Here is a 14,210-nt window from a genome sequence, read left to right on the forward strand (position 1 = left end):
TGTACTGAGCACTTGAAAAACTGGCCCTTAGTTTTGCTATCAAGGAAACCTCCAAGTAAGTCTTTGTGTATACACTGGACCACAGGTGCCAATATCCACCTCTTCCTTTTTTTAATATCTTTCCTTTCATACAGTGCCACCAATCTTGTCTGAGTTAACCTCTTGCTTCCTCCCCAAACCTGGAAGGATCATAAGCCAGGTGTGACTTTGGTTTAGCAGTGTTTATATTACAAAGACAGTGCTTTCTAAAATGTGAGATCTCACAGTACAAGGCTGCATCTTATCTGTGTTTCTTAAATATGTGAATCACCAGGCTCGTCATACCCGCCCCCCAATACAAATCTTTGACGTGCCACACTACACTCGCAGCTCTAGCACGTTTATGATTTTCTTCTAGCCTCTGTCAGCTGCAGATAAAATTCCAGCTGGGCAAATGATTTTAAAATCAGCCTGGGATGAAAAAGCTTGCCCCATGCACGGCAGCTAGTTCAGGCTTCGGAAAGGTGTCCCGTAGTTACTTGGTCTTAACATCAACTTTGTGTGTGCGTGAAAGCAGGGTCTCGTTGTGTAGCGTTTCCATGACTTCTTGTCATTCAGCGAGGAGGAGGAAGGCAGCACTTGGAAAACACATGTATGTGATGGGCATTTCAAAACCTAGAGCCAGGGCAGGGACTCCCCGCTGTGTAGGCACCGCACTGCGCCAATGGTCCAGCAGGCTCCAGCCAGCACAAACCCTTAACGCTGGAGTTCAGTAACGCCAGCTGCCGCTCCTGCCTCCGCCGTACCCCACTATCACTCCCCCGAGACTCAGGGGCACCCAGCTATCCCCCCAGCCCCCTACATAGCCCCCCCCCGTTGGAGGCGCCCAGCTCGCCCCCCCCCCCTTGGGGGTGCCCAGCTATCCCTCCCCCCCCTCCACAGCCCCCCCACCCTTGGGGACGCCCAGCTACTCCCCCCACCCCCTCCACAGCCCCACCCCAGGGACGGAGACGGGGCGGGGCGAGGGCACGTTGGCGGGCGGGGCTGAGCGTCGTGGCGCAGGGGGCGGGGCGAGGGCACGTTCGGGGGGGCGGGGCCTGTGGCGCCGGCGTCGGGCGGCCGGGGGCGGTGCGGTGCGGGGGCGCGCCGAGCGGGCTGGAGCCGAGCGAGCCGGCCGGGGTGCTCCCCTCTCCCGGTGGCGAGGGTGCGGGCCGCTGCCCGCGCGCGGCGGGGTGAGCCCCGGGCTGCGAGTGGGAGCAGGGAGACGGGGCGGGCGGCGGGCTGGTGCGTGTGTAGACGCGCTGGGGGGCGGCCGGGGGGCGTGTGGGAGGTCGGGTCCCTCCGGGTCGGTCCTGCGGGTGGTGGGGGGAGTTTACTGCTCCTCGTGGCAGCAGTTCAGTGACCAGCTGGACAAGTGTCCCCAAAGCGGGGGGTGGGGGCAGGCAGAGGTAGGTCCAGTTTCCCTGGTCGCAGTAATTCCTTGCCCGCGTAGCTCACCGCAGGTGCGGAACAGGAGGGGACAGGCGCTGGACATGCCTGGTCTCTGGCTGGGTCAAAGCGGGGCAAGGTGGATTTCCCTGACGCTGCGGTGGGCTCGCCTCCTCTGCATTCTGCTGCTGGGCTGTCTCTCCAGTTAGGTTTATTGATGAATTGCTGAGCCACGTTATTTAAAAAATGAACACCCCGCGAACACTCTCTCCTCTCGTTGTCCTCCCACCCTATGCAAGAGACTGGGCCGTGAAATGGGCTACCCGGCGTGTGTCGGGTCACAGCCCCGGAGTCCCCGTGCACTTCGGTTTCCGTAATTTTACGGGCGTGCTGGGTAGAGCTGGGGGAAAGGTTTTGGGAAAATTGTTTATTGAATGAAAAACGACGTTTTGGTCAATGTGAAGCTGATTGTCCATGAATTCCACACACACAGTTTTGGCTGTTCAAAGCAGCCAGAGGAGAAGGAAGTGGCGGTGGTGGTGATGCTGCAGTCCCTTTCTAACATTCGGACCTTTTAGTCGAGAAGTTAGGGCACACATCTGGGATGTTGGAGACCCAGGTTCAAATATCAGTTCTGGAACAGGCCCAAAACCAATACATTGAAAATTCTGAAAAAGTTCAGATTTGGTATGACCCAAACGAAACTTTTTTTTTGTTTTTGGAGCTGCCACTAAACACAAACAAACAAACAAAAACAAAAAATCAGTTATTTGTTTAGCTTTAATAGTGAGACATACAAGTATTAATATATTAAATTCCACTAAGTATCTTTCTAAGACAGGACTCACTCTGATAATGAGGTTTTATACAGTGTGTCTAGTCATATTGTTAGAGCAGCAGATTGTGTGGGCAACCCTGCCTCCTGTGGTCTCATTTTCCTTTGGTTGCAGGCTGTAAAACAGGTTAAGAATAGCTGAACTTATTCTAATTTGATTGTAGAGTTGCCATTTATGAAGGGATACATACATGTGTGTGGGAGAGGTTGGTGGGAATTTACTAAGGCAGAAAGTGTGGTATTAGAGTGATCAGGGTTTTTTTACTTGGTGGTCTGTATTTCAGCTCACTTTAGAGACCATCCAAGAAACAGTGACTTATTTCTAGGAAACAAAGTAGGCAAACTCTCTTCCTTTATAAAAAGAAAAGGAATACTAGTGGCACCTTAGAGACTAGCCAATTTATTTGAGCATAAGCTTTCGTGAGCTACAGCTCACTTCATTGGATGGTTAGTCTCTAATGTGCCACAAGTACTCCTTTTCTTTTTGCGAATACAGATTAACACGGCTGCTACTCTGAAACCTCTCTTCCTTTATAATTAATCTCTTCTCTAGCTCTAAATGGCCAATAACTTTCGACCTAAGGAATATTGTTTCCCTTATATAATGTGGCTTGCATTTTGGGGTAAATATATTACAACGTGCTCTGTTTACGTCAGTGTATGCATTTTGAGATCTTTGCGTAGCTTCCCCCAATTTATACAAATTTTACAAATTGCTAAAGTGAAGGGATTGGGGGAGTTTCAGGGAACATGTCATACTGTAGGTAAAGTAGTAGGTTTAAAGCATCAGGCTGGATTTCATATTAAAGAGGACACTTTTTAAATTTGAGAAAGTATTATTCCTTGCTACTTTATAAACCCTTTCAGGCTGCATAGATTTCGCCTTCCCATGTTTACATTGAGTATGTAGTAATGTAACATAAGATACTACTATGACAGGTTTCAGAGTAACAGCCGTGTTAGTCTGTATTTGCAAAAAGAAAAGGAGTACTTGTGGCACCTTAGAAACTAACCAATTTATTTGAGCATAAGCTTTTGTGAGTTACAGCTCACTTCATCGGATGTTCCGATGACAATGGCTGTAACTCACGAAAGCTTATGCTCAAATAAATTGGTTAGTCTCTAAGGTGCCACAAGTACTCCTTTTCTTTTTGAAGATACTACTATGTAATTCTTATACTTTATTGGATTTGATATGCACTTGGCTCTTGAAACATTATCATGTGTCTGACCTCTGCTACGTAGAAACTGCTGGCTGCTGTTACTTAAAATATTTGCTGTGTACAATACTGTTATCTAACTCTAGAGACCTATGTGTAGCAGCATTTAAATATTACTTGTGTGCATTTTCTTTGCCCAACTGATTTCTGTTGGATTTTTGAGAGGAGGAGATGAACGGCAGTTTAAAGCAACATTGTTAAGGTTGGCAGGCCCAAAGCTTACAAAATTTTTCTGAACTTCTCAGCTACCCAAAATGAAATATTTTATTAAGATTTTTTAAAAAAAGTGAATGGTACAGAGTTTAAGTGTAGAAGTTTCTGATTATCAGGGAATAATATAAAGATTATCAAGAGGTGAGAAGTTCTGTTTAAAAGTGGATGGTGTAAGGAATACATAATCTCCAATACCCCGATTGGGGGTAAAAGGTTAACGGGTCAAAGTACAGACATTGAGATATGAGGTACTACATTGCAAGAAGGCCCAGCTTCTTGGCTTGGAAACCAGTTAACATCCAAGGTGTTGAGTTTTCACATGATGGCTTTCTGCACTGTACTTTTCCCTCTATTCTTCAGAGAGCAGGCAGGATTTTCAAGAATCTTGCTCCCTGAAGTGCTTGGATATCCTGCCTGCTCACAATAGAAGAATTCTTAGGCAAAGGGATGGTTCATTGTGTACACTTGCCATCACAAATAAAAGCACATGTAGTAAGTTTTGCCTGAAAAATCTCTAGCACCATTCTAATGTATCTCCTAACCAATTTCCCCCTTATAAATGCTTTCAGTTACCCACCTTTCCAGAGGCCCACATCCAACAGGTACTTTTGAACCTTTAGGATAAAAGATTGTCAACTACAGAAGCACTGGTGCACCAAAAATCTCACTCTTCAGTGTAAAGACAAGGTCTTCTACCTGACCCTCCTTTGATTTGCAAAGACACTGTTCTTATTCTTAACCTGCAAAGGTTAGGAAATCCATGCTTGCTTTTCAACGTTCAAGGCTCTCCTGTAGCCACCTGATGACTCCTTAATTCTTCCTATCATATGCAATGATATTTCCCATTGTCCTTTGAAAACTTTCTTCAGCCACAACTTACATTGTGACAGCAGTTCTTTCCTCATTTCCTCAACTGTCCCTCAGAGTCTTTAAACCACGATTTGAGGACTTCAGTAGCTCAGACATAGGTTAGAGGTTTGTTACCGGAGTGGGTGGGTGAGATTCTGTGTCCTGCGTTGTGCAGGAGGTCAGACTAGATGATCATAATTGTCCCTTCTGACCTTAAAGTCCACGATTCTACAGACCCCCAACTTTCTGATCCTACCAACATCTTTCACTCCAGACTTTATAGGCCATCATGATGATGTAAATATGAGATTTGCTTTTCTATCATGTTCTTGATGGTTATAAAGCAGCCTCCCTCTTAAAATGTGTTCTGACTTATTTGCCCTTATTGGCTGCTGATAAATGTCTTTAATGGTGAGTCCACTTCAGATCTAAGTTGAGAACATGGCAGCCAGCAATGAACTGTGCTTGGTGCTGAAGGAGAAAAGGTTTTTACTTGGTTTAAGGTCAACATCTTCAATCCATTTTAAAAACTTACAATTTAATATTTTAGAAGGTGGATTGGTCTGAGAACATTCTGGCAGTGTGGGCCTCTCAAACAAGGCAGTGACTTTATTTAGGGAGTCATCAAAAGAAGCCCGACTAGCCTGATGCATGTGTGGTATGCATAAAACAACAATAGATACATTAATAAATAATACATTGTCAAAAGTGACCCCCCACTTGTTCCTTCTCCATTCATTCAGGAAAAAGCCTAGATAAATAGATGAATCTTAATAATAACAAATGGGCCCGGAAGCTCAACAAATTCTAGCTCTGTCAGACAAACTGAATAAGTGAATTTCTGAGTCCAGTGCCCTACAACCAGTCTTCATAGTAGAGATTGCATTAGAAGGTGCACAAACATCAGTGATGAATACATTATAAATAAGGCTATGATTTAATCACGGGTATTTTTAGCAAAAGTCATGGACAGGTCAGGGGCTAGAAACAAAAAATCCCATGACCTGTCCACGACTTATACCATAAATACCCCTGATTGAATCGTGGGGGGCCCACAGCACCAGCGGCAGTGGTGGGAAGCTCCGGAGGCCCCGCTGCCACTCTGGCTGCAGCAGAGGCGGGAGCCCCGGCCACCCCAGGACTCCTGCTCTGGGATCACTGTCCTGGCCGCCCCGGGATTGCTGCTGGGAGCCACCAAGTTGCTCCTGCTACCCCTGGGACTGCTGCTCAGGTGTTTCCCGGGGCAAGCTGCACAGGCTGCTGCTTAGGTAGTCTCCGGGGCCAGCTGCCTGGGGCTGCCAGAGCAGTGGCCAATACAGCTGGCCCTGGGGCCAGCCACACTGGCCACTGAAGAAGTTACGGAGGTCACAGGAAGTCACAGAATCCATGACTTCCTCAACCTCTGTGACAAATATGGAGCCCTTATCATAAATTCCTATATAAGAGGTATACACATTGACTTCCAAAAATGCATAGAATACTCACGGAGCTGACTGAGGAGATCGGAGCTGACTGAGGAGATATCTGAGCCGTTAGTGATTATCTTCAAAAAGCATGGAAGACGGGAGAGATTTCAGAGGACTGGAAAAGGGCAAATATACTTCCAGTCTATATAAAGGGAAATAAGGACAACCTGGGGAATTACATACTGGTGAACTTAACTTCAGTACCTGGAAAGATAATGGAACAAATAATTAAGCAATCAGTTTGCAAACACCTGTAAGATAATAAGGTGATAAGTAACAGTCAGTGTGGATTTGTCAAGAACAAATCATGTCAAACCAACCTAATAGCTTTCTTTGGGAGGGTAACAAGCCTTGTGGCTGCGGGGGAAGCAGTAGATGTGGTATATCTTGACTTTAGTAAAGCTTTTGATACTGTCTCGCATGACCTCATAAACAAACTAGGGAAATACAACTTAGATGGAGCTACTATAAGGGGGTGCATAACTCGTTGGAAAACAGTTCGCAGAGAGTAGTTATCAGTGGTTCATAGTCAAGCTGGAAGGGCATACAAAGTGGGGTCCCACCGGGCTCAGTTCTGAGTCCAGTTCTGTTCAGATTTTCATCAGTGATTTAGATAATGTCATAGAGAGAACACTTATAAAGTTTGCGGATGATACCAAGCTGGGAGGGGTTGCAAGTGCTTTGGAGGATAGGATTAAAAGTCAAAATGATCTGGACAAACTGGATAAATGGTTTGAAGTAAATAGGATGCAATTCAGTAAGGACAAATGCAAACTACTCCACTTCGGAAGGAACAGTCAGTTGCGCGCACACACACAAAATGGGAAATGACTGCCTATGAAGGAGTGCTGGAGAAAGGGATCTAGGGGTCATAGTGGATCACAAGCTAAATATGAGTGAATAGTGTAACACTGTTGCAAAAAAAGCAAACGTCATTCTGGGATGTATTTGCAGTTTTGTAAGCAAGACATGAGAAGTTTCAGAGTAACAGCCGTGTTAGTCTGTATTCGCAAAAAGAAAAGGAGTACTTGTGGCACCTTAGAGACTAACCAATTTGTTTGAGCATGAGCTTTCGTGAGCTACAGCTCACTTCATCGGATGCATACCGTGGAAACTGCAGAAGACATTATATACACACAGAGACCATGAAACAATACCTCCTCCCACCCCACTGTCCTGCTGGTAATAGCTTATCTAAAGTGATCATCAAGTTGGGCCATTTCCAGCACAAATCCAGGTTTTCTCACCCCCCCCTACCCCCATACACACACAAACTCACTCTCCTGCTGGTAATAGCCCATCCAAAGTGACCACTCTCCCTACAATGTGCATGATAATCAAGGTGGGCCATTTCCAGCACAAATCCAGGTTTTCTCACCCCGCCACCCCCATACACACACAAACTCACTCTCCTGCTGGTAATAGCCCATCCAAAGTGACCACTCTCCCTACAATGTGCATGATAATCAAGGTGGGCCATTTCCAGCACAAATCCAGGTTTTCTCACCCCGCCACCCCCATACACACACAAACTCACTCTCCTGCTGGTAATAGCCCATCCAAAGTGACCACTCTCTTCACCTGCGGAAGTGAAGAAACAGATTGATAGAGCCAGAAGAGTTCCCAGAAGTCACCTACTACAGGACAGGCCTAACAAAATAACAGAACGCCACTAGCCGTCACCTTCAGCCCCCAACTAAAACCCCTCCAACGCATTATTAAGGATCTACAACCTATCCTGAAGGATGACCCAACACTCTCACAAATCTTGGGAGACAGGCCAGTCCTTGCCTACAGACAGCCCCGCAACCTGAAGCAAATACTCACCAACAATCACATACCACACAACAGAACCACTAACCCAGGAACCTATCCTTGCAACAAAGCCCGTTGCCAACTGTGTCCACATATCTATTCAGGGGACACCATCACAGGGCCTAATAACATCAGCCACACTATCAGAGGCTCGTTCACCTGCACATCCACCAATGTGATATATGCCATCATGTGCCAGCAATGCCCCTCTGCCATGTACATTGGTCAAACTGGACAGTCTCTACGTAAAAGAATAAATGGACACAAATCAGATGTCAAGAATTATAACATTCATAAACCAGTCGGAGAACACTTCAATCTCTCTGGTCACGCAATCACAGACGTGAAGGTCGCTATCTTACAACAAAAAATCTTCAAATCCAGACTCCAGCGAGAAACTGCTGAATTGGAATTCATTTGCAAATTGGATACTATTAATTTAGGCTTAAATAGAGACTGGGAGTGGCTAAGTCATTATGCAAGGTAGCCTATTTCCCCTTGTTTTTTCCTACCCCCCCCCCCCCCGACGTTCTGGTTAAACTTGGATTTAAACTTGGAGAGTGGTCAGTTTGGATGAGCTATTGCCAGCAGGAGAGTGAGTTTGTGTGTGTGTGTGTGTGTGCATGGGGGTGGGGGGGTGAGAAAACCTGGATTTGTGCTGGAAATGGCCCACCTTGATTATCATGCACATTGTAGGGAGAGTGGTAACTTTGGATAAGCTATTACCAGCAGGAGAGTGAGTTTGTGTGTGTGGTTTTTGGAGGGGGGTGAGGGGGTGAGAGAACCTGGATTTGTGCAGGAAACGGCCCACCTTGATTATCATACACATTGTGAAGAGAGTGGTAACTTTGGATGGGCTATTACCAGCAGGAGAGTGAGTTTGTGTGTGTATGGGGGTGGGGGGGGGTGAGAAAACCTGGATTTGTGCTGGAAATGGCCCAACTTGATGATCACTTTAGATAAGCTCTTACCAGCAGGACAGTGGGGTGGGAGGAGGTATTGTTTCATGGTCTCTGTGTGTATATAATGTCTTCTGCAGTTTCCACGGTATGCATCCGATGAAGTGAGCTGTAGCTCACGAAAGCTCATGCTCAAATTAATTGGTTAGTCTCTAAGGTGCCACAAGTACTCCTTTTCTTTTTGCGAAGACATGAGAAGTAATTCTTCCACTCTACTGTGCACTGATACGATCTCAACTGGAGTATTGTGCCCAGTTCCAGGCACCACATGTCAGGAAAGATATAGACAAATTGGAGAAAGTCCAGAGAAGAGCAACAAAAATGATTAAAGGTCTAGAAGACATGAGCTATGACGGAAGATTAAAAAAATTGGGTTTGTTTAATCTGGAGAAGAGAAGATTGAGAGGGGACATAATCAGTGATGAGCTGCCAAAATCTTAACAACTGGTTCCCTCCTCTCCCCACGAGGGGGTCGTTGCCCACTCCCGCCCCCCCAGTACTCCTGCCCCATCCAACCCCCTGCATTCCTTGACGCTCCCCCCTCCCCGGGACTCCTGTTCCATCCACCTCCCTCCCCTGTCCCCTGACTGCCCCCAGAACTGGGCAGAAGGGTCTCGTGGGCCACCGTAGTGGGTGCCCACCACGCCCCGCCTCTAAGAGCCAGAGAGACCTGCGGGGAGGCGAGGTGGGGAGCCCTGGCAGTGCTTACCTGAGGTGGCTCCCAGGAAGCATCCGGCAGGTCCCTCTTGCTCCTAGAGGCCGGGTAGCATAGCTGCGGGGGAGTGGGGGGAGCGGCCACTACCCCATTGATCACATCAAAAGTGGTGCCTTCGGCACCGACTTGCTGGGTGCTCCGGGGCTGGAGCCCCCACAGGGAAAATTTGGTGGGTGCAGAGCACCCACCAGCAGCTCCTCGCCCCAGCTCACCTCTGCCTCCTCCCCTGAACGCGCTGCCCCACTCTGCTTCTCCACCCTTCCTGGCTTCCCGCGAATTAGCTGTTCTCGTGGGAAGCTGGGGAAGGCTGAGAAGCAAGCAGTGGCTTCGCGCTCAGGCCCAGGGAGGTGGAGGCAAGCTGGGGCGGGAAGCGGTTCCCCTGCGTGCCCCCCGAGTTACCTGCTGCGGTGCGAGCGGCCCACCTCGCGCCTCCCCCCCTCCGCCCCAGCTCACCTCCTGTCCGCCTCCCTGGGCCTGAGTGCTAAGCCACCGCCTGCTTCTCAGCCCTCCCAGGCTGCCTGCGCAAACAGCTGATTCGCAGGAAACCTAGGAGGGGGCGCGGAGAAGCAGAGCGGGGCAGTGCGTTCAGAGGAGGAGGTGGAGCAGAGGTGAGGTGAGGTGAGCTGGGGCTGGGCGGGGAGCTGCCGCTGGGTGCTCTACACCCACCAAATTTTCCCCGTGGGTGCTCCAGCCCTGGAGCACCCATGGAGCTGGCGCCTAAGGCGCCACTTTTGGCCGGTTGTTAAATTTAGAAGCCCTTTTAGAACCCTCGCGGGACAACCAATTCTAAAAGGGCTTCTAAATTTAACAACCAGTTCCAGTGAACCGGTGCGAACCGGCTCCAGCTCACCACTGGACGTGATAGTTTTCAAGTACATAAAAGTTTGTTACAAGGAGGAGGATGAAAAATTGTTCTCCTTAACCTCTGAGCATAGGACAAGAAGCAGTGAGCTTAAATTGCAGCAAGGGCGGTTTAGGTTGGACATTAGGAAAAACTTCCTAACTGTCAGGGTGATTAAGCACTAGAATAAGTTGCCTAGGGAAGTTTTGGAATCTTCATTATTGGAGATTTTAAAGAGGAGGTTGGACAAACACCTGTCAGGGATGGTCTAGATAATACTTAGTCTTGCCATGAGTGCAGGGGACTAGACTAGAAGACCTCTCAAGGTCCTTTCCAGTCTTACAATTCTATGATTCTGTGATTGTGATCTACTAACTTTATGTAGAATCTACCCTGTTTAAACTTCACACCTAACTATTTAGGCCTTAGTGTTCTTTTGATTGGTATATGTGACAGAACTATATAACTGATGATTATGTTACTCTTTCTGTGAATAGAAGTTTACAGAGTCACTAGCTAGATGTTTTTACTCAATAGCCAGAAGTAAGTGTAGTGATCCATAGGGATGGGATGTCTCTGTGGGTTTTTTTGTTTTTGGAGAAAACACTTTGAAATTGTGGTATTTTAGTAATATATCTAACTTTTCAGGAAGTAAACATGATTGGAAACCATTTCATTTGCATGAGAAGTTTAGGGAAGCAGAAAGTAGTAACCCTTGTGTTATGGCACCTGAATTCTTGTAAAAAGTGTTATGGTACCTTTAAGTGTGAGTGCCCAGGACCTAGGTTTTCAGTTTCTCATCCAAAAGATAGTATTTCCAGTAGCACAGTTACCCTAGCAGAATGATGGTTGTTTTGACTCAGTTCGGAGAATTAGTGCCAGCTCCTATGGTGCTTGCTAAGGTGGGTATTCTCTTCTACATTTACTGACCAAGTCTCATTTGATCCTGTTCAGTTTATAAGATTGGACTAGATTGCAGCCTGGCTAATAGAAACTGTAATTAATCATGCTGTTGACTATTTCTGTATGGCCATTTGATTTTAATCTGAGGAAGTGAGCTGTAGCTCACGAAAGCTTATGCTCTAATAAATTGGTTAGTCTCTAAGGTGCCACAAGTACTCCTTTTCTTTTTCTTTTTACTAGGTTATTCTGGGTTTAGAAAGTTGGCTGGAAGTACTGGAGGTTACAGCACGGTAAGTACACTGTTTTAAAATTTGGGGCAGGCAAGTTGGGAAGGGAACTGATATGGAGGCAGGCAGGGCAGGGAGGGGCACAGGGAAATTTAGGCAAGGCTCAGGAATGAATCAGTCCATGAGAGTTGGCGCTGTCCGTGGGAAGATTAACATGGTGAGAACACTTCCCATATTTGGGAGAGGGAGCAGGTAGATTGACTGGTTTCTTGTTTGTGGGGGCAGGAAAGGGAGGTGAAGCTTGAGATGAGAATGCTGAAGATGAGTAATAATTAGCACTTCACATTTTCATAAGGGTGTACAGACATTACACATTACAGCATGCCTGTGAACTATGGCAATATCTCTTCGACCATTTCACAGATGGAGAAACTGAGACAAGGATTTTAAATGACTTCCCTAAAACAATAAAGCCAATCCATGACAGACAGGATTACAACTTGGGTGTGGTGTTCCCAGGAGCATGCTCAAGCTACTAGTTTGTACTTATTATCACAAAACTTTAATAATTACAATCTTTTGCATGTTTCAAAAAGGAAAGAGATGAACTTCAGTGTAAATCACTGTTTATAGTTGTGTATTGTAATAGAATGTAGCCTACAGTATTTGGAGTGGGTTTTTTCTCTTTGTTTAAGGTGGCTTTCTAGAAGATGACCATAGAGGATCTCCCAGAACCTTCCCAAGAAGGAGATTCATTGATTGAAAGATATCAGTTTTTATTCCCAGGCTCTGAAACATCAGTTACTTTTTCAGTTGCAGCAGCACCAATGCCTTCGGACTGTGGTATGTATATTTATAGAAGGCAAGAGTTTGTGGAACTACTTTGAGATCATGTGCAGTGCCTGAGTTTAAGAGAGGGAAGTGAGATAAAAAGAATACCATCAATATAAAAATTATATTTCTCTTTGAAAATGTATCTACAGTTTATTACAAGTAATACCTGAAATTTCTACAAGTTAAATTAGTGGAAAAAATTATTTTCTAGTTTGTGCATTTCAAAGCACTTTGTTTTCAGTTGGTTTTGCTATTTCTTCTGTACATTCAGTCAGCGTGACCTTTCCCTGGTTTTTGTAGGCTCCTCCCCCATCAACACGGAAGTGAAAGTTGTCAAAATTTAAAAAAAAAAAGTGCTGTAAATCCACAAAAATTGGCAGGTTGACTCGGGTGCAGTGCCTGAAAATATTTTAAAATCACTTTTAAGAATTGACCAGTTTTCTAGTGAATGAGGCCCCATAACTACTCCATTTTCGAAACACACAGTGGGACTTTGTGGGAAAGAAAACTTCCATTGGAAATATTGTGCTCATTACTAAGGAGAACAGTATCACTTACATCAAGATAGTATCTCAAAAAGGCAAATTCCACTATTAAATTGTCTTTATATTCATCCTTTGAAAATAGAGTTATATATTTGAAACAGGTTAAATAAATATCATCCCATTTGATTTAGTGATTAATTGGAAATATTTAAGAAAATCTCTACCCTCCCTTCAGATATCAAGGGTGCTTGGGAGGTGTGAAAAGCTATCTTTCAATTCTGGTTTCCCCAGACATTGATTCCATATAACATCTTTATTTTACTTCCATGCTGCTGAACACTGTAGTATTCTATGTTCAGGAGAATTAATGTTCTTGAGACCAACCTCTGTTGCTGGTGTGAGGATCTGGGATTTAAGGTTTGAAGGATTGAACGTGTTGTATTTTAATATGTGAATATATATCTTTCAATACTTAGTCCCACCCTTTTTGATAGATTTACTTACTCAATGAGCCAATCATTTGTGCGAGTGATGCTGGCCTAGATTGCCTGTTTTTCCACTTCTCCCTCAAGTACCTCCCTGGTCTCTCCCATTCTGCACCCGGTATGTGGGGGGAAAAACTTCCCATCTGAATATGTAAAGGCAGGCACCACTCTATCCTACATCTTTCCTTAGAATCTTCTTGTGATATGGAGGCAGGCAGAGCAGGGAAAGGACACAAGTCACCACCATCTGGCACTAGTTAGGCAAGTGGTCAGAAGCGGGACTTCTGTTGTTCTGCTGAACTTTGTTTAAATGTAACCTCATCTGATCTCCCATACCACCTTGTTTCTGTTTTGTCCACCTGTTGAAGTCTGTCTGTCAAACCCAAATTGTGAGCTCTCTGGGTCAGGAACTGTTTTCTTTGTTACTTTGCACAATGAGGCTGGATCCATGTTTGGGGTTCTAGGCAATTCCCTAATGTAAACAATATGGAGGTTTGCTCTGTTATTTATAGATCCCTATATACGACTTGGTGTTCAAAGTTTTGTTTTTTTGTTATTTAAAGTGCAGTTACATGCTGAAAGGACTCTGTAAAAATTGAGTCGTGGGGTTCATATTTGTTCTCTAACTTTCCATAGACAAGTTGCTCAGTTTACCGGTCAAAAACATAATTTCTTTTTACTACCAGCACCACAAACTCAGTCTGGGATCTGAAAGTTTAACTTGTACCCTTTCTGGTTTGTACATTATTTAACTCTAATGCTTCTACATTCAGATAACAATTTCATCGTGCTTCCAGAGCTGTATGAAGCTATCAGGAATAAAAAGTAATAACTTTTATTTGTATCAAAATAATAAACAGATTTGAATACACACAGTGAGTCTGAACTCTACCGTACCAGCTTTATTCCAGCTTCACTCTGAAACACTGTTTTTAACCTATTATAAAACTGTAATG

At 45.3% G+C, this 14,210-nt stretch overlaps 1 protein-coding gene across 2 annotated transcripts in view; it reads left to right on the plus strand.

Moving 5' to 3' along the window:
* Window positions 1-1,092: 1,092 nt before the first annotated feature.
* CLIP4 (CAP-Gly domain containing linker protein family member 4) overlaps window positions 1,093-14,210 on the plus strand; it is a 65,474-nt gene continuing 52,356 nt past the window's right edge. For both annotated transcript variants that reach the window (XM_073338632.2, XM_073338633.2), the window contains exons 1-3: window positions 1,093-1,211; window positions 11,464-11,513; window positions 12,146-12,293. In XM_073338632.2, the coding sequence (XP_073194733.1) occupies window positions 12,161-12,293 (133 nt within the window). In that variant the 5' untranslated portion in view covers window positions 1,093-1,211; window positions 11,464-11,513; window positions 12,146-12,160. The remainder of the gene's footprint in view (window positions 1,212-11,463; window positions 11,514-12,145; window positions 12,294-14,210) is intronic.

This window comes from Lepidochelys kempii, chromosome 3 (assembly GCF_965140285.1).
Source record: "Lepidochelys kempii isolate rLepKem1 chromosome 3, rLepKem1.hap1, whole genome shotgun sequence".
NCBI classification, from domain to species: domain Eukaryota; kingdom Metazoa; phylum Chordata; order Testudines; family Cheloniidae; genus Lepidochelys; species Lepidochelys kempii.